Raw genomic sequence first — 17,604 nt, 5'->3', positions numbered from 1 at the left:
GGAGGGGGCTACAGTGGGGGGCGGCCTGGGAACACTTACTCGGGGGCGTCGGTGCCCGCAGAAGACGAGGTGGAGGACTTGATGGAGGGTGAGGCTGTCTCGGTGGACGCGTGCTGCAGTTTGGGGGACGAGGGGGCGGAGGAGTCGGGCGTGGCGATCTCCTCGATGTCAGAATAGGAGGAGGCTGACTTGGGCCCCTTCTTTATACTGAAGGCTTTGTTGAAGGAACTTCGGAGCTAAAACAAAGCAGATTGGGGAGAGGGCTGTGAGGCGAGGCCCTGGAGATGGAGAGGCGGGAGGGGGCTTCTGAGACACAGGCCAGAGAAAGGGATGCGCGGCAGTGAGCGCGCCCTCAGGAAGGCTTCTCGGGCGTTGTGGCACGAGGGTGGGAGACTTGCCTAGGAACTCAGGCTGAGTGCGACTAGGCCTTGCTGCTGCACTGTGGGAACGTCCTGGGTTTTCTCTGCCCCTTGGGGGCATCCCGCTGTGAAGGGACAGAGGGGACCCCCGGGGCACAGGGTGTACCTCCCGGTGACCCCATCCTGCTTTTTCCAGCAGACCAGCAATTGCTCAGCCTGCAGCCTGGCTCGCTGGGGCCTCAGGACCCACCTCTGAGCTGGGCTTATCAGATCAGAGCCTACCCAGCAGACACGGACAACACGATGCCGTGAATCAAAAGATGGGAGTGAACCAAGCTCCTTTTACTGCCGCCCGCGCTCAGCACATCGCAGGATACAAGTGCTTTCGACCATGTCCACTCAAGTGTGCCAAATAAGGGATACTTCCCAGCATTTCCTCCAAGTATGCAGGAAGAACTGGCTTGGTCTTGGGTGCTGATGAGCTGGGTGTTAGGGATGCAGGAGGCAAACCAGGGATCTGACCCACGCCCGTCACATGCATCCATTCAGCATGCACACACACGCAGGGACACGAAGATGGAGCTGCAGCCGGAGACAGAGAGTAAGGAGGGTCAAAGCAAACCAGATCGCTGGAACAGCAAGAGAGCAGAGTGCAAATCTGAGGACACTTTCCAGGTGTGTCTCCTGGGGCTTGGGAAAGCTGTGAGTGGTGGCTGGCACAGCAGGGGTGTGTCGGGATCTCTACCAGGCAGGACATAAGAAGACCCATCTGGCTCTATGGGAGTGTGAGGGAGGGAGTGTGTGGGCAGGGTTGTGCCCTCTCTGGGTAGTCAGGGCTCAGTGTCAGGAGCGCAGTTCTCTGTGGAGATGGAGACTTGGGACTAGGACACGAGCTTCCCGATTTTTTGTCTCTAACCCCTGCGTCCCAGGAGACCGTGTGTGTGTATGGGCATGTGTGAATTGTATGTGTGCGCACATGTGTGCACGTATATGCAGGAACAGGTCCTGTGACCCTCATCTGCAGGGGGCCACCCCCCTTCTAAGATCACAGAGATCCTAAGTGGGAACAGTGCTCTGTGTGGGTCTGTGTTTCCAACGCAGAACTGCTGGGCAGATGGACTGTGCAGTGCGATGTGGTCAGGGATGCTGGGGTCAAACAATGGAGCAAAACAAACCCAGACTCTGTCCTGAGGGACCTCTCAGGACGTCTCCAGTGAGGCTGTGTGTGTAGAAGGCAGCACCCCTCTGACCTCAGATCTGAGCGTCTCAAGGGGCTGGTGTGAAACGTGGGGCAATGCCAAGCTGTGACTCAAGTTTCAGTAATTACCCTGCATTCGGCTCTTTCGTCCCCATGACCCTCGGACAGGCTCTAGGGGACGGAACCTCCCTCTGGACCTCCCACTCCTGACCGGGGTCTGCAGGAAGCACCGCTCTCTGTCCACCAAGATCCCACCTCGATTCCACCTCCAGTGGGCTTCTGCCTCCCTGTGACACTCTGCCTGCCTCCAGGGAAAAGCCGTCCATGAACTCCCAGAGCCTCACTCACTGAATTAACAAGCGTTCTGACACCACTGGATTGTTATCAGTCGTATATAGACTATTTTGGTCTCCCTGGCAATGCCGCAGGCTCTGAGATCACAGACTCCATGCTTCCTGTCCTCACAACACCCAGCGCGATGTTGGCGTAGGGTTTGCGTGGACCTTATGTGTCTGGTTTGTCAGGGTTCGCTGTTTATTTTAGATGTTTATACCCTAATCGCCGAAATCCCTTTGTCAACCCCATGGCTGCTCAGAGGGCTTCAGGCTTGGGGGTGATCTGCGGTTCCACCCCTCACCTCTCTCTGGTTCATCTTACTCCAGAGCTAAATCTTTAGGCCACACCCAAGCTGACCTGGCCTCTGGCAGTCGTTATCAAAGTAGCGCTCACCCCTCAGAGCCTTCCGTCTGGGGCGTCTAGGGTTTGACGGAGCGAGGGGTCAGGGCTCCCTGTCCCGGCGGGAGGAGCTGTTGGGCTGCTTTTGTAGCAGGTGGACTTTTGGCACCAGGGGAGGTGGGAGGGGGCGGCGCCCTCCCACTGCCCCTGCCAGACCGCTCCTCTGTCCTCCAGGGGCGGCTGTGGATCGACATGCAGGGAGGGTTAGGGGCTTGGCGGAGGTGGTCACGGTTAGTTTCATGAGTGGTTGTCTCTATTTAGGGGGAAGGGGTTGCTCTGGAGAAGGGGAGGGTATGGCAGAGGCAAAGAGGAAGGGGGAGGAATGAGTGTCTTACCTCGTAGACCTGGAAAAAAATAGGGATTTTAAGTCAGCATTTTGAAGGAAAATAAAAAAAAGAAGCAACACTTAACCACTCATTTCACACAGCGGGCCTGTCTGGACTACACCACACTCCGTGCGCAGGCTCGCTGGGTGGGGGCCAGCGGGTGGGTGTGCCCCGGGGCTCCCCTCCTCCACACGGGCAGCAGGGCGCATGGCGATGTCGGAAAGGGCACCCCAAGTCAGCTTAGGGTTATCTGGGAGACACGAACAGCTAGAACATCTCTCTCTGGACCAGTCAGGCAGTACAACAGTTCCTTTTGGAGTGATCTGGCGGGTTCCACGAACACCTCTCCAGGAGCGTCTCAGATGAGTGGCTCTGTTCATAACATCTCTCCACAGTGTGGGAGGGGTGGGCACAGGTAGGCCGGTCCCTCTGAGGACCTCCTGCTGCCCACCAGACGTGTGCGGGGCTGGAGGGGGTGGCTGGCAGAGGGGCAGACACCACCCGGGGCTCCCATCAGACGGGGCTCTAGCGTGGCAAGCTCAGGAAGGGCGGCTCCTGCGCTGCGGTGGGGTGGCCCCCTGGCGGCCCACACGGCTCCCCCCAGACCTTCACCTACCCAGCTCTTCTTCTTCTTCTTCTTGGCGTCGGCCTCCTTGCTGCTGCTGATGCTGGAGTGGCTGGTGATGCTGTTGAGGCTCGAGATGCTGTCGGAGGAGTTCTGCCTCTTGATCCGGAGCTCTGGGGGCCAAGCACAGGGGCAGCACAGACATGGTGGCTTTAGAACGACGCTGTAAGGCTGGAGGCAGGGCTTGCTGCAGGAGGAAGGGGAGGAGGCACCCACCTCCTCATCCACATCCTTTATTTGTTGGGAGCATCGTCTCCACAACCTTTGTTGGGTGCCAATCATATTTCAACAGAAACAAATAAATAAGTAGGAAATGATCACTATTCTCAAGTAGCTGCAGTCTAGTAGGAGAAAGACCAGCGCAGAAACCAGTGACCTCGGTTCGAGCAACGGGGACGAGGGGCGCCCAGGCGTCCACCATCCCCCAGGCACTGGCCTGCCGCCCTCGGGACTCACTGCAGAAATACTGGCTGCCAATACTGGGGGCAGCCAAGGCCAAGGGCCTTGCATTTAACCCGAACAAGCTTTAATTTCCCTTTTAATCTGATGGGCAGAAAATCTCTTCAGCTCTTAGAAAAGGTCTGTAATGGCACCAAAATGACCTCCTTTCCTACTTCAGGGAAGGAAAGGGTTAATAATGGAGGCCGCCTTTGAGGCTCTTCAGGTGGGAAAGGCCGGCAAATGCTGTGCAGGGAGCAGGGAGCGCTGGGGCCCCTCAAAGAGTGTGCCTCGTGCCACAGGGAAGGGGCAGTGGAGTCTAAGCACAGGCACAAGATGACCAGATGTTTTTATTGGTTAATGTATTTGATTCTGGCTGTGGTGGTCTCCGTGCTGGGGTGGGCTCTCTCTAGCTGTGGTGGGCGGGGGCTACTCTCCAGTCTCAGAGGCTTCTCACTGTGCTGGCTTCTCTTGTTGCAGAGCAACGGCTTAGTTGCCCCAAGCCATGTGGGATCTTCCTGGGCCTGGGATGGAACCCACGTCCCCTGCATTGGCAGGTGGATTCTTAACCACTGAACCACCTCGGAAGTCCGAGGATTGGATTTTTAAAACCTTATTTTGAAATCATTATGGATTCACAGGAAATTGGGGACAAATGGGCAGGGAGGCCCTGTGTGCACCGTGGGCTGGTGAGCTTTGACCTCAAAGGCCGGAGAGTAAACGTTTTAGGCTCTCTGGTCGTTTGATCTCTCTTACAACTGCTCAGCAGTGCCATGTGGCATTAGAACAGCCACAGATAATATGTACACTAGTGAGCATGGCTGTGTGCCAGTAAAACTTGACTTAAAAGCAGGTGGTGAGCCAGAGTTGGCCAAAGAGCTATGGTCTGCCAACCCCTAGTTTGCACTTTCCTCCAGAACATGTATTGCTTTTGTGATCAATTTAATTTACAATTAGTCAATTACAAAATAAAATGAAAGGCAGCAAAACAACTGTCTGTCATGTTACCTGGAGATCCAATTAGTTGTGAGCCTATCAATTAAAATTTTAAAACATGCTATATAGTACTTTTAAGAGCAAAGGATATGCTTTAGAATCAGTCTTCAAAGAAAAGTTAGGAAATCTTTAAAATTTTGTGCCATGTGCATGTATGAGCTATCTATTACCTAACCAAATAAAGTTAGGCATCATTGCTTTAAGCATTAGTTCTTTGAAGGCTCCTAGAAATCCTGACCAAGCTGGACCTGAGTCAACAAGAAGGAGGACAACATGAAAGCAAAGGACAGGATGCACTTACCCATCCCACACAAATACACCTGAAGAGTCAGGCTACTCGGGAAACTAGAAATAGCTCAGCGTCCCAGACCTGTCACTGAGGAGCTGTGTTTGAGCAAGCTGCCTGCCTCTGTCTTCTCTGGTCTTGTTCTGAACTACAGGGTACACTTTGTAGGGCTGCTATCTGGACTGGATGAGCTACTGTAAGCACAGCGATCAGAGGGGGGCCTGGCATCCTGCAGATGCTCCTAAAGGCTGGCTGTGTCTGTGGCGCAAGTTGGGCAGAGAAGGCAGAAGTGATGGGAGATGTGGACGCATCCTACACCAGCAAGAGGCGGTGCTCCTCTTGGAGCCTGGATACGTTCTCTTTCCCTTTCACTAGCTTTTCTGAACTGTTTCAAACTCACAGAAACACTTAAAACCAAGGCTGACCTCTCCATTGAGCCCTGAGATCCATGTGATCTCTGTCTCACTTGAAGGGTAGATTCTTTCCCCTCAGAGAACTGAAGTGAGTCGGGGGGTCACACACACATCTGTGCAAGCACACATGTGGTCAAAGTGGAAAGTGCTAGCTCTTCAGAGCAGCTTTAGATTCCTAGCAAGACTGAGAAGGTACAGAGGTGCCTCACCCACCCCTGCCCCACGTGCAGGGCCCCCATGGTTGGCACCCCCACCGGATGCTACACTGGCTGCAGTCCGTGCAGCCGCCGACATGCCAGCAGCCCCTAGAGCCCATGGCCTACACTGGGGTTCACTCTCAGTGCCCCATTCTGGGGGCTTAGACAGACGGATGAGGGCTTATACCCCCATCACCATATCCTCTAGCATGCTATCACGGCCCTATGGATCCTGTCCCCTGGCCTGGCCACCTCCACTCCCCGCCCTACCCGACAGCCACCACCCTTTCACTGTCCTGAGTCTCGTCTTTTCCACAATGTCCTACAGTTGGCATCATAGGATACGCAGCTTTTCCTGATGGGCCCTGTCACTGAGTAACGGACATTTAACATGTCAGTGTCATCGTGCGGCTAGATCACTCATTTCTTTATAGTGCTGACTGATATTTCATTGTCTGGCTACAGCACCGTTTATGCATACATTTGTCCATGCAGAACAGCTGGGTTGCTTCTGAGTTTTGGCGACTGTGAATAGAGCTGCCGTAAATATCCACGTTTAAGTTTTTGTGGGGACGTACTATTTCGGCTCCTTTGGGGAAATTTCAAGGAAAGTGACTGCTGGGCTGCCCAGCAGGGGTATCTTGTGTTTGAAGAATAAAGTGCTATTTTAACAACTGTCTTTGACAGTCATTTGAGGTCCAAGGAGAGGATCCCTGGTCTCCCTCAGTCCCTTGGGTGGTGGGGTCATGGCCCTGCCACTCCCCGCTGACCGTCAGAGGACCCTCGCCTTCTGGAAGTTGCCTGGCACATTGTGGGCACAGAGAAGTCCTGCAATAAGTCTCCTTCTAGCCCAGTCCTGCCACTGGCCAAAGGGCCTACCTTTGGGTGTGGCCTCTGAGGCATTGAGGGCCCCTTGAATGACAGCCTGTGCCTCAGAGTTCTTCTTCTTCAGAAAGTCTATGGTTTCCCGTAAGTCCAGCAGCTCGGTGTCCTAGGGAGAAACGGAGGTGGTTTCAGGTGGGGCTGGGGCACCCGCTCTGTGGGCTGGGCCCGGGCGCTGCAGGCCTGCCAGGGAGGGTGGGACCGGTGTGTTCCGGGGCGGGGCGGGGGGAGGCCCCAGGGTGCCCGGAGGGGCGGGGCCGCCCTCACCTTCTCCTCCGCGGTCTCGGCCAGGTGCCGCAGGCGGCAGGTCATGCTCACCAAGCTCTGCTCAAAAGCCGCCACCAGGTTGGCCTGAAACAAATGGGCAGGGGCTCCTCAGGTGCCGGGGTTTGGGCAGGTGCCGGGGTTTGGGGGGGCGGCTGAGCTGGCTCTGGGGGTCTCAGGGATGACCAGTGCCAAGCAGCCTCCTGGCAGCCCTTAAACCTCGCTTCCCACTCTGGCCTGAAGACATGCCTGGGGGCACAGACATCATCAGGGTGGGGCGGGTCTCTGGAGGCGTCTAGAGGCCCCCGGGGAGCCGTCACCTCTGGGGCCCTGGCTTTATCCACGGTCACTCCTCGCCCAGAGCCCGTCACCCCCCCAGAATGCCTGGACTCCTTGCCAGCCCCTCGCCCCGGGGCCTCTGCTCCCGCTTCTTCCTGCTTCTTCCTGCTTTCCCCCGACAGATGCAGCTCAAGGGCCCTCGGGGCAATTCTGCGTCTGGCCGCTAGGTGTCGGGCCTGCACCACGGGGCGCGAGGGGTGAGGGGCCCACAAGGCAGAGAAGAGGGGGTCAGGCGAGGAGGGAAGTGGGGGCTGAGGCTGCGACCAGAGAGGGTAGGCTGACCAAGGAGAGGGCCAGCCTTGGGGGACCTCTAAGCCAACTGTGACTGGGCGGCAGCGGGGGGTGGGGGTGGGGGGACGCCCCCCACAGGCTCTGGGGCCGCGACCCCTGCTTCCTGTCGCCCGGTGTCTGCCTCCCTGGGAGTCAGCCCCAGGGTTCGCCCCTGCCCTCGACACACCTGGAGGCCTCTCCGCCCCAGGGGGCAGTTCCCTCCACCTGCTGGGCTCCTGCCTTCCTGGCCCCGGGCTCTCTCTTGCTCAGTGTCTACCTTCCTGCCCATCTGTGTCCCCTCGTGAGAGGCCTTCAGACCCTGGCTCCTGGGGACTCCACCACCCCAGCCTCTTCGGTCTGGGGCTCCCTCTCCTTGGGGGGCTCTGCCGCCCGCCTCCACATCGTCCCCACCCACTAGGCAGCCCCGATGCCCTTGGCCCGGGTTCAGCTTGGGGTCCGGAGAAAGGCTGGTGAGTGGGAGGGGCAGGGTGTCCAGACTGCGCCCAGTGCGGGCAGCTGGGGAGGCCCGGGAACAGGGCCCAAGGCCTGGAATCGGGACCCTCAGGACCTTCCAGAGCGCTGGCATCGCGGCTCCCACTGAGGGCAGGGCTCCGACCCTCAGGGCCAGGCTGCCTCCGATCCCCAGGAGAGTGAGCTCTCTCTTAGCCAGGGGCACGTCCTGCTCTGAGAGTAGCCCTGCACGTCCACTGTCCGGACCCGGGCCCCCCCGGAGAGCCGGCGCTGACGGGGTGCAGGGTCAATGGGTCAGATGCGCTCCTGCTCTCCGCCCCCAGGGCCCCCAGACAGGGACTTCCTGGGCTCTGCGGGTGTGATGGCCTTGGTGGGCGCGGGCCAAGTAGAGAGACGGGTCTTGTTTCTCTCACTGTTCTGTGCCCCAGCTGTGGGGAAAGGCTTGCCAGGGGCTGCACACAAGCTGGTGAGCAAACCCCGACCACTGAGAGCCTGGGGAAGGGATGGAAGGGACCCGGGGTGTGGGCAGGACACGGCCGCCGGAACGTGCTGGGGACGCCCGGACTTGCGGCCCAGAGTCTCAGTTCCACGGGAGACCCAGGCCAGACAGCTGGGCTCCCCCGGGAGGAAGGGGAGAGAAAAAACCGGCAGGGACTGCGGAAACTGCAGACGCGGTCACTTTGTGCGAACACTTGGAAGGCTCCGCAGATCCGGCTCAGCTGTTGTTTACAGCTTTGGGGGAAAATGGCTCTTATGTTCTCTGTTCACAGCTCGGCCGCTGGGGAGATGCTGCCGCGGCCTCGCTCAGGGCAGCTCTGTTTCTCCCCATCGCGCGGGGTGGAAAAACCGAGGCCACAAGAGACTCGCTCTAAGCGGGCGGACTCTGGCAGGCTGAGGGAAAGGATGAGAAGGCGGGTCCCCAGCGAAGCTCGGGTCCTGAAGAGCTGAGGCCACCGTGGCCGGGGGCCGGGGCCGGGCTCCTAAAGCCTCACCAGCTGGAGCTCCAGCGCTCAGCCCTGGGCAGTGCAGCGACAGGGTGTGAACACAGACAGGGCCCGCCCCAGGCAGGGCAGAGGGCCCCCGGGGGACCGCCGCTAATTCTGACCCTCGAGTAACCACTGCTGTCCGAGCAAGGCTCCTGCCTCCTCCACACTCAGCTGCCGACACAATCCTCCTTTTGTTCTGCAGCGAGTTCACAGGCACCACACAGGCGCTCGTCCACGCCCGTGATTAGGGTGGGGGCGAAGTGGCTGTTTACAAACACGCAGACTCGGCGGAGGAGAAGCCAGCCCCCCTGTCCTCTTCGCCCTTGTAACCAAAGCCCAGGGGACAGCCCGGGAGACCTTCTCTTCGGGTGGACTTGTCCAACTGGGGCCCAGACCGCTGCCCCCCGGGCCCGCCTCCGGACACTCACGTTGGCCGAGAGCTGAGAGGTCAAGGTGGCCACTTTCTCCTGAGATGACTCCAGTTCCCTGCGAAGCTTTCGGATTTGCTGTGAGGGAGAGAAAGGCACACTCACGGCGGCGAAGGGGTGGGAGGCATGGGAGGAGGGGGTGCGGGGGCATTAGGAGGCAGAGGCAGAGGCTGGGGACCCTACCTCAGACTGCATCCTCTCCTCAGCCTGGAGAAGGAGCCCAGAAGCGGGGGAGAGAGAGGAGGCGGTTACACGGAGAGGGGAGCACGCAGACGCGCGGCAGCGGGACGCGGGGCGCCAGCGGCCCTCACGGGCTCAGACCCCAGGCCAGGGTTTGGTCTCCTGCTGGAGCCGTGTCACCCGGGGGCCGGCAGGGAGCTGGCCTGAAGACTGACCTCGTCTCCACCGACTGCAGGACGGCACACCCCGAGGGCCCCGGGGCTACCCACCCGCCCTCCCTGGCACAGAACCCAGGACAGGACCAGGGCACCCTCTGTGTTGCAGAGTTGCTCAGGGACTGGCAGTGAGGCCAAAAGGGCCCGCCGGCGCCCTGGCCTCCAGGGCTCCCACCCGGCCCCCTGCCCCAGAGGGCCCAGGGTGCTTACTGAGGAGTACGTGGACGAGGCGCTGGAGGCCAAGGAGAGCACGGAGCCGTGAACTGCAAGAGAGGCAGAGCACGAGGGGTTAACAGAGCGCTCGGGGGGCCCAAGGCAGCAGCTCGGGCTCGGGCTCTGGTCCCAAACAGAGGGCCCTGCTGTCCGGCCCCGCCAAGGACTCCAGGCGCGGTCAGCGCCGCTCTCCCCCTCTGAGGGTGGGGGGCAGGAGAGAACATGCCCCCGCAGGACACAGAGTCGCTGCGCCAGAGCTGCTCAGAGTGAAACACAATCCTGCCTGCGCCTCCTTTTCTCAGTGGGGACCTTGTGGATGAGAAACCTCCAAGTGCAAGACACTCATTCTGACTCTATGCAATCAGCACGACGGCCCTACTGAGAGAACCGGATCGAGGCAGCTGCGGGAGCCCCGGGACGGGCGTCCTGAGGTCCCCAGATCTCCCCCTGGAAAGCCCGACTCCAGATCTGACCACACCCCCAGAGCGTGGCACCAAAGCTGGTCTTCCGAACGCTCTGAAAAGAGGATGGAGAAGCCTGATTCTCTGAAGGTCTGCAGCACCCGCGTCCCTGCCAGCTCAGTGTGGGGTGGTCCTGTCCTCTGACAGGGGTGGGGGGGAGTGGGCGCCGTCCAAGCCGTCCACACTGCTGCCCTGCCCACCCCCAAAGGCTCTGGGCCCCCAGACCCTTCAAGGCATGGGAGGAAAGCACAGAAATGGCCCGGGGAGATGTTCTGGGGGTCAGACACTGTGTGCTGGCGGTGGAGGCGGGGTGGGCAAGGGGACCGGCGGAGCCAGGATGAGTGTGAACCGCGCGGGCGTGAGGTCTCACCGTCGTCCGCAGGGTCTCGGAAGGATCCTGACCGGATCATCCCCTTGGGTCTCTCGGCCAGGGACAGGGTGCTCCCCGTTTGGGAGCCGCTGTACAGCTCGAAGGCCGTCTCGTGGGCGGGGATGCTGTTGGAGCGGGTGATTCTCGGCGTGGTGGCCGCAGTGGGGCTCACTGGAAGGACAGAGTGGGGCGGGGGGGGGACGGGAGAAGAGGCAGGGGCGTCAGCCTCAGTCCCGGGGCGCCAGGGACAGAGGTGATGGGGGCAGGACGGGGGGAGGGCGGGAGAGGAGGCAGGGGAGTCAGCCTCGGTCCTGGGGCGTCAGGGGCAGAAGCGATGGGGGAGTCGGGGGTCGGGGTGTACGTGCCGGGCCGGGTGTGGGGAGCAAGCCCTGCAGTGGGTGGGGGGGGCCTGCGTCTGAACCGAGGGTTCAGAGCGTGGGCTGTGTGAAAGCCATCCCTTGGGCCCGTCTGCCCTGGCGACAAGGCTGCCGAAGGTCAAGCTGGGCCTGGCAGCTTCTCCGAAGCCTTCACCTGGCTTGGATGTGCCGATGACAACGGGGCCTCGTGTTTCCCTGACACACAAGGGGCGGCCTGAGAGTTCAGAGCAAGACTCAGATTTGAGCGACGAGGAGAGGCAGCGAGAGAAGAGGGCCCGGCTGCGGGGGAGCAGGACCCCCGGGACATGGCGGCGCCCGGCCTCGGCCTGGCCTGGGAGTCAGAGCCCCTGTGCACTTCGGGGGCTGTGTAGCCTCGCGGGCCTGCAGTCCTGCCTCCTTAGCCCTGCCTCTCGGCCTACACGCCCCGGGGGGCTCCACGAAGACCTGGGCAGAAGAAGACCCCAGCTCCCTCGGGGCCCCTCAGCTGTGTGAGGTGACGATCACAGCTAGGCCGAGCCCCTCGTCCTCCTATGCGGTCCCCGCCCTCCCGTTCAGGGGCCTTCGGGGACCAGCAGACCTCTGCTCAGCCTGCTCCCTCCTCCAGCAGGATGACCCCACCCTGCTCTGCTCAGAGGCCCGGTTGCCTGCAGGTACGTCACAGGACCTCGGGCTGGGCCACTTGCCTTCCTGCAGAGGCTGGCGGAGGAGGAAGCCGCAGGCCGGGCTGGGCTCCATCCCCAGGGCCCCTGGCTCCCAGGAGGCAGGGCCGTGCCCCTCTCGTCTCCAACCAGCCTCCCCAACCCGCTCTTACAAACTTCCCCTTGCCCTCAAAGGCCAGAAGTGTGTGGCCAGCACGGGCTCACTTGGCCCTGCCCCTGGGGCGAGCCCGGCCCCGGGTGGGGGCAGACCCCCTGCCCCCGGCCGTCGCCCCTCCGAGCTCCCCAGCAGCCTGGCACTGAGGGTGGCACAGGGCGCAGGGGGCGGCTGCCTCCAGGCTGCGCATTTCTGCTCTGGGCCATGGCTTACGGCCTTTCCAACACTCAGACTGTCTGATGCTGCACAGGCTACACCCTGTGCCCAGGGGCCGCCTCCCAGCTCCAGGTAGCGGCGCACTTGGCCTTGGGTCTCACGCTGGGTGGGTGAATGGAGGCTCCGTGACCCAGCCCGCGCGGCGTGAACCCCAGGGCGCACGGCAGTCCCCACGGGTACTGACCAATGTTGGTGAGCTGGCCCTTGGCGCTCAGGGACATGGACAGCGCGGGCGGCGATGGCAGCTCCGACTGGTCGTCAGCCTCGGGCAGCCCTGCCACGGCGTGGGAGTGTCGCCGCTCCGTGGCCTCCTCCTGCGACGGCAGCTGGTACCTGCGGGCAGCAGGCGAGTGTGCGGCTGGGCATTCGCCCCCTGGGCTCGGGGGCGGGCGGCAGGCCCTGGAAGTGGGACTAGGCGGCAGGAGCGGCTGGGCCGCCCATGGGGTCAGCGAGAGCAGCATCTGCCCCCCGGCAAGAGGGGCTGGGGGACTGGGGTGTCCCTGCAGGGCTCCCCAAGGCAGGGACAAGATGACAGAGGGGGCGCCAGGGTGCCCTCCCCGCAGCTGGGGACACAGCCCAGGGGCTCCAGGCACGGGCTGCAGGGCCTGCTGCTGGGGGCAGAGCGACCCGAGGCCCGGGCCAGCGCAGGCCAGCGTGCAATCCCGCGTGGAGACTCGCCCCCCGCTGTCACCAGAGCAGCACCCGGCTCCGGGTGGCACTCGGGCAGGGGTGAGCCCGGAAGTGGGCCCCGGAGGAGGCGGGGGGTGGCTCACACAGGCCAGGAGCCCCGCAGGCAGGAAAGAAAACACACAGGTGGGTTACCTGAGCCCCTTCTTGGGGAGAGTGTTCCGATCCCGCTGATTACTGTGGAGGAGGAAAGAGAAGCACGTGGGTTCAGAGTTCGGGACCAGAGGCTCGACAGACACGAGACGTGGACCCGGGCATCGCTGTGAGCCCCTCGGCTCCGCGAGCAAGGGCAGGATGGCCCTGGCACCCCTCACGGTCTGAGAAATAGTTCCGAGACGCTCCATGTTTTTCCCTGATTAGCTTTTTTTTTTTGACCAGGGATTGAACCCACGCTCTTGGCAGTGAAAGCGTGGAGTCCTAACCACTGGACCAGCAGGGAATTCCCCCTGATTTGCCTTCCCGAGATCACACTGGGGGACATCCCTGGCGGCCCGGGGAGCGCTCTGAGCTCCCAGTGCAGGGGTCAGGTTCAGTTCCTGACCAGGGGACAAAGGTCCTGCCCGCCGCAGAGCGTGGCCAGCGCAAGTAGGTAAATACACATGGCTGTTCTCATAAGATGATACAACGGGAGATGGAAAGCAGCATGCGGCATTAACAGGAGTGATTTGGGGCCAGGAAGAAGCAGCTTCAGGCGGCAGGTTAAACCCGCCAGGAGGTCCTAGAGAAGTCCGTCAGCATCTATGGACTGGCTTCCCAGGCAGGAGGTGAGAATCGGGATCAAAACACAGAAACGAAAGCCTCTTCATCCACAGTGCGAGAAGCAGACACGCTTAATCACACAGATGCTGAAGGTCATGGGGCGGGAAGCAGATGTGGCCGCCTACCTGTCCAGCTGCCCGGCCCTGGGGCTTCCGCTCCAGGCCAGCTCCTCAGTGTCCTCCGTGGCGGGGGCGGCGGGGGCGGCGGGGCCCCCGGGAGTGGGGCTGCCGCTGGGGAAGGCGCTGGGCAGGCTCATGGGCATCTGCAGGGACTCCATACTCCGGTGCAGACTTGACAGCTTGCTGTACATGCGGGGCCCCTTGGGGATGCCGAAGCCGCCCGTGAGCTCCAGGCCCTGTGAGAAGCTGGCCGAGCTGATGCTGAGGATGGGGGCCGGGCTGGGGGTGAAGCAGGAGGTGAGTGGGCCCCCGGTGGCCGGGCCCGGAGCGTGCAGGTCCACGGCCTTGGGCGCGTGGACGTCACCGGGCGCCGGCAGATCCAGGCTGTTGGAGTTGACCTTGTCGAGGTTGGCGAGGGATGGTGGCTTGACGAAGCCCTTGGCTGCGGCCCTGGGGAAGCGAGGACAAGACAGAGTGTGTGGGCTCCAGAGTTAGGGAGGCGACAGGCAGCTGGGACCTGAGCCAAATCCTCATCCTCTTCTGCGCTCCGGGCCTCTGAGGGCCCCTGAGACTCGGGGAGGACCCTGACCAGGGAGGGCGGCGCAGGCCGCAGCGGGCGGGGTGGGCACACAGTCAGAGCGCGTGTGTGAGAGCCGATGGTGCAGCTGCATGCAGGACATACCTGAGTGGGGTAGGGGGCAGCTCCGCCAGCTTGGGAGCTGGAGCGTGGCCTGTCTGGCTCCTGGGCGTGCTCTCGGGGGAGCCGACGCTCTTCAGGGACAGGCCGTCGGGGCCCAGCGCCTCTGCCTTGGCCTTGGCCTTCTCCTTCTCGCGATCCGTCTGGTTGACAGGGGCGGGGGCGGGGGCGGCCCGCCCGCTGGCCACCTTGGAGGGCTCCTTCAGCCTGGAGGGCGCCAGGCCCGCCGGCTTGCCGCTGAGGAGGCTGGGGTCAATGCTGCTGCTCACGGGCCGGGGGCCACCGCGCCCGCCGGTCACGCTCATGGAGCTGGACTTGGCCGGCCGTGGCAGGCTGCGGTACTGGATGTTGGAGCGGGCGCCCGGGGCCAGGAACCCGGGCTCCGCGCTATTGGACACGTCCAGGCTGGTCTTGCGCCCATTTGCTGGCTTCACGGGGATGCCCGATGACTTCTGGGCCTTGCCGAGCGTGGCCGAGCCCCCGGTCTGCACGACGGTGGCCGTGCCCGTGGCAGGGGGGGGCTTCTTGTAGCCAAAGGACCCTGACGTGGACGGGCGTGCGATGCCCGAGGGAGGCTTCTTGGCGTCGCCCAGGCGGTCGCGGCCGGCGTCCGAGGAGGAGCGCTGCAGGCCCGCACTCTTCACGGCCAGCTTGGCCTTGTCAGCGGCCTTGCCCTCAGGTTTGCCTGCGGAGGGTGGGCGCTGTGAGCAGCGGGAGGGCCAGTGTCTCCCCCCCGGGAGGAGGGGCACCGTGGGGTGTCGGGCTTAACTGCGGGTGATCGGGGACCCACGGGCCAAGGACCCTTCTGGCCACACAGCAGGGACTCTGGGCAGGCCTTGGGTCCAGCTGTTCAATTTGTCTTGTTTTTTGGTGTTTTCTGCTCCCAGACTAGGTGGTCCCAGTTTGGTTGAAATCACAAGATGATCAAGAAGGGAACACGTCTAACAACAGGTCACCAAGGGCCCACCCCAGGAGCAGCACCCCTCGGACGCAGCCAGTATCTCCTGGGATGGCACACAGGCCCCCAGGAGGTGTGAGGACGTCACCAAGACCCCAGGACAGGAAAGGAATCACGGGGCAGTGTGGGAGGCGGGTCAGACCAGGCTCCCTCCTGCCCTACATCTGCGCTCAGCCTTCTATGCATGTGGAGCCTGTGTGCCCACATCTGCCCATCTTCCCTGACTCAGGACAGGCTGTAGCCCCGCCAGGTGACGTGTGGGAGCTGCATGCAGGCCACCCCCCAGGGGTTACTGGCCCAGAGGACAGGAGCCACCAGGGAATCAGGCCGCGGCCCTGTCCCCCAGGCTCACCTGCCACCTTGAGGGCGCTCTGGGCCGTGTGGGTGATGGGCGAGGTGATAGCCACGGGCGGGGTCTTGCCCTTCTTCGGGGGCCCGGGAGGGCCCAGGCCCACCGGCGTCTTCAGCTCCCCGGGCTTGGATGCGTCGTCGCAGCTCTCGGGCCGTTCCCGCCGCCACTTGGACCCTGCGGGCTCCATCTTCAGGCTGCCGCTGTCGTACTCCAGCTTTCGGGGGGCCTTCTCCTCCGACTCGCTGAACCAGCTCAGCCCGCTCTCCGCCAGTGAGCGCTTCTCCGAGTCTGTGCGCAGCTGGAGGCAAGAGGGCAGGGGAGGGGGGTGACGCTCGGGGACAGGGAGGGTGGGGCCAGAGGGCAAACGGGGGCCAAGGGGGGCCCTCCTCTCCCCAGGGACTCGGGGCCCCAGGCTTCCGCCTGCCCCCCAGGCCGCTGGAGAGGACAGCGCGTTCACACCAGGCTTCTCCTCTCCAGGTGGGACAGCGCTCACAGGTATCTTCTGAACGGGCATGGGAGCCACATAGACCTGCCCCCAGGACAGCACATCACGCCCTAGGTGACGGCCTGGACGCTAACGGTTCCTTCCCGCCAGCTCGACGACGCGATCCCGTGCACGTGGGGCCCAATCCCGCGGACTGGTACACACACACAGTGTACATGCCAGCCTGCCCACAGGTGCAGCCGGGTCTGCCCGTGGGTGGCCTGGAGAAGGGGGCCCTGCGTCTGCACCTGCACCTACCACTATTGTGGAGTTCCTGCGAGACGCCGTGGGCGTGGTGGGCAGGGAGTTGAGTGAGGAGCTGGCGTTGAACTCTTCGGAGCTGAGGTTGTCCGAGGCATCACTGAGCCCACTGCTGATGGAGCTGCTCTCATCCCAGCTGCGGGCGGAGGAGAAAGGTGAGCAGTCAAGACAGAAGCCTGGGCGACAACTAAAGTTCCCTTAAGGAAGAAAGGATGGCTGCACTCCAGCATACAGACAGGCCAAGAACAGAGAGTCTGGGGGTTAATCCTAGATTTGCTAGCTGTGCAAAGCGTGATTTAAACTTGCTTAAACAACCTGGTGATGTTCTTTTATAAAAGGAAGGGACTAGCTTTATTTGTTTGTTTCCAAGGCAAAACAATCATATCAACCAATATCACAGTAATCCAAGTCTGTGCCCCAACCAGTTATGCTGAAGAACCTGAAATTGAATGGTTCTATGAAGACCTATGAGACCTTCTAGAACTAACACCCAAAAAAGATGTCCTTTTCATCATAGGGGACTGAAATGCAAAAGTAGGAAGTCAAGAGATACCTGAGGAGTAACAGGCAAGTTTGGCCTTGGAGTACGAAACGAAGCAGGTCAAAGGCTAACAGAGTTTTGCCAAGAGAACGCACTGGTCATAGCAAACACCCTCTTCCAACAACACAAGAGAAGACTCTATACATGGGCATCACCAGATGGTCAACACTGAAATCAGATTGATTATATTCTTTGCAGCCAAAGATGGAGAAGCTCAATACAGTCAGCAAAAACAAGACTGGGAGCTGACTGTGGCTCAGATCATGAACTCCTTATTGCCAAATTCAGACTGAAATTGAAGAAAGTAGGGAAAACCACTAGACCATTCAGGTATGACCTAAATCAAATCCCTTACGATTATACAGTGGAAGTGACAAGTAGATTCAAGGGATTAGATCTGATAGACGGAGTGTCTGAAGAACTATGGGTTCATGACATCGTACAGGAGGCAATGATCAAGACCATCCCCAAGAAAAAGAAATGCAAAAAGGCAAAATAATTGTCTGAAGAGGCCTTACAAACAGCTGAGAAAAGAAAAGACGTGAAAGGCAAAGGAGAAAAGGAAAGATATACCCATTTGAATGCAGAATTCCAAAGAATAGCAAGGAGAGATTAGAAAGCCTTCCTCAGCGATCAATGCAAAGAAATAGAGGAAAACAATAGAATGCGAAAGCCTAGAGATAGCTTC

General features: G+C 61.1%; 1 protein-coding gene across 19 annotated transcripts in view; it reads right to left on the bottom strand.

Moving 5' to 3' along the window:
- The window catches only part of NAV1 (neuron navigator 1), a 188,637-nt gene that overhangs the window by 10,642 nt on the left and 160,391 nt on the right, over positions 1 to 17,604 (bottom strand). For 9 of the 19 annotated variants that reach the window (XM_081487255.1, XM_081487266.1, XM_081487265.1 and 6 more), the window contains 13 exons: positions 16,373 to 16,511; positions 15,631 to 15,928; positions 14,306 to 15,005; positions 13,630 to 14,073; positions 12,881 to 12,922; positions 12,243 to 12,391; positions 10,653 to 10,823; positions 9,819 to 9,871; positions 9,214 to 9,291; positions 6,723 to 6,806; positions 6,453 to 6,564; positions 3,235 to 3,356; positions 40 to 236 (listed from right to left, as the gene is read on the bottom strand). In XM_081487255.1, the coding sequence (XP_081343381.1) occupies positions 40 to 236; positions 3,235 to 3,356; positions 6,453 to 6,564; positions 6,723 to 6,806; positions 9,214 to 9,291; positions 9,819 to 9,871; positions 10,653 to 10,823; positions 12,243 to 12,391; positions 12,881 to 12,922; positions 13,630 to 14,073; positions 14,306 to 15,005; positions 15,631 to 15,928; positions 16,373 to 16,511 (2,589 nt within the window). Of the gene's footprint in view, positions 1 to 39; positions 237 to 2,627; positions 2,637 to 3,234; positions 3,357 to 6,452; positions 6,565 to 6,722; positions 6,807 to 9,213; positions 9,292 to 9,396; positions 9,421 to 9,818; positions 9,872 to 10,652; positions 10,824 to 12,242; positions 12,392 to 12,880; positions 12,923 to 13,629; positions 14,074 to 14,305; positions 15,006 to 15,630; positions 15,929 to 16,372; positions 16,512 to 17,604 lie in introns of all 19 variants that reach the window. The other 10 variants (XM_081487254.1, XM_081487264.1, XM_081487263.1 and 7 more) reach the window with 4 other exon arrangements.

Source organism: Giraffa tippelskirchi, chromosome 5 (assembly GCF_054371585.1).
Source record: "Giraffa tippelskirchi isolate mGirTip1 chromosome 5, T2T-mGirTip1v1.2.pri, whole genome shotgun sequence".
Lineage (NCBI taxonomy): Eukaryota > Metazoa > Chordata > Mammalia > Artiodactyla > Giraffidae > Giraffa > Giraffa tippelskirchi.
This window is presented reverse-complemented; position numbering and strand designations above follow the sequence as displayed.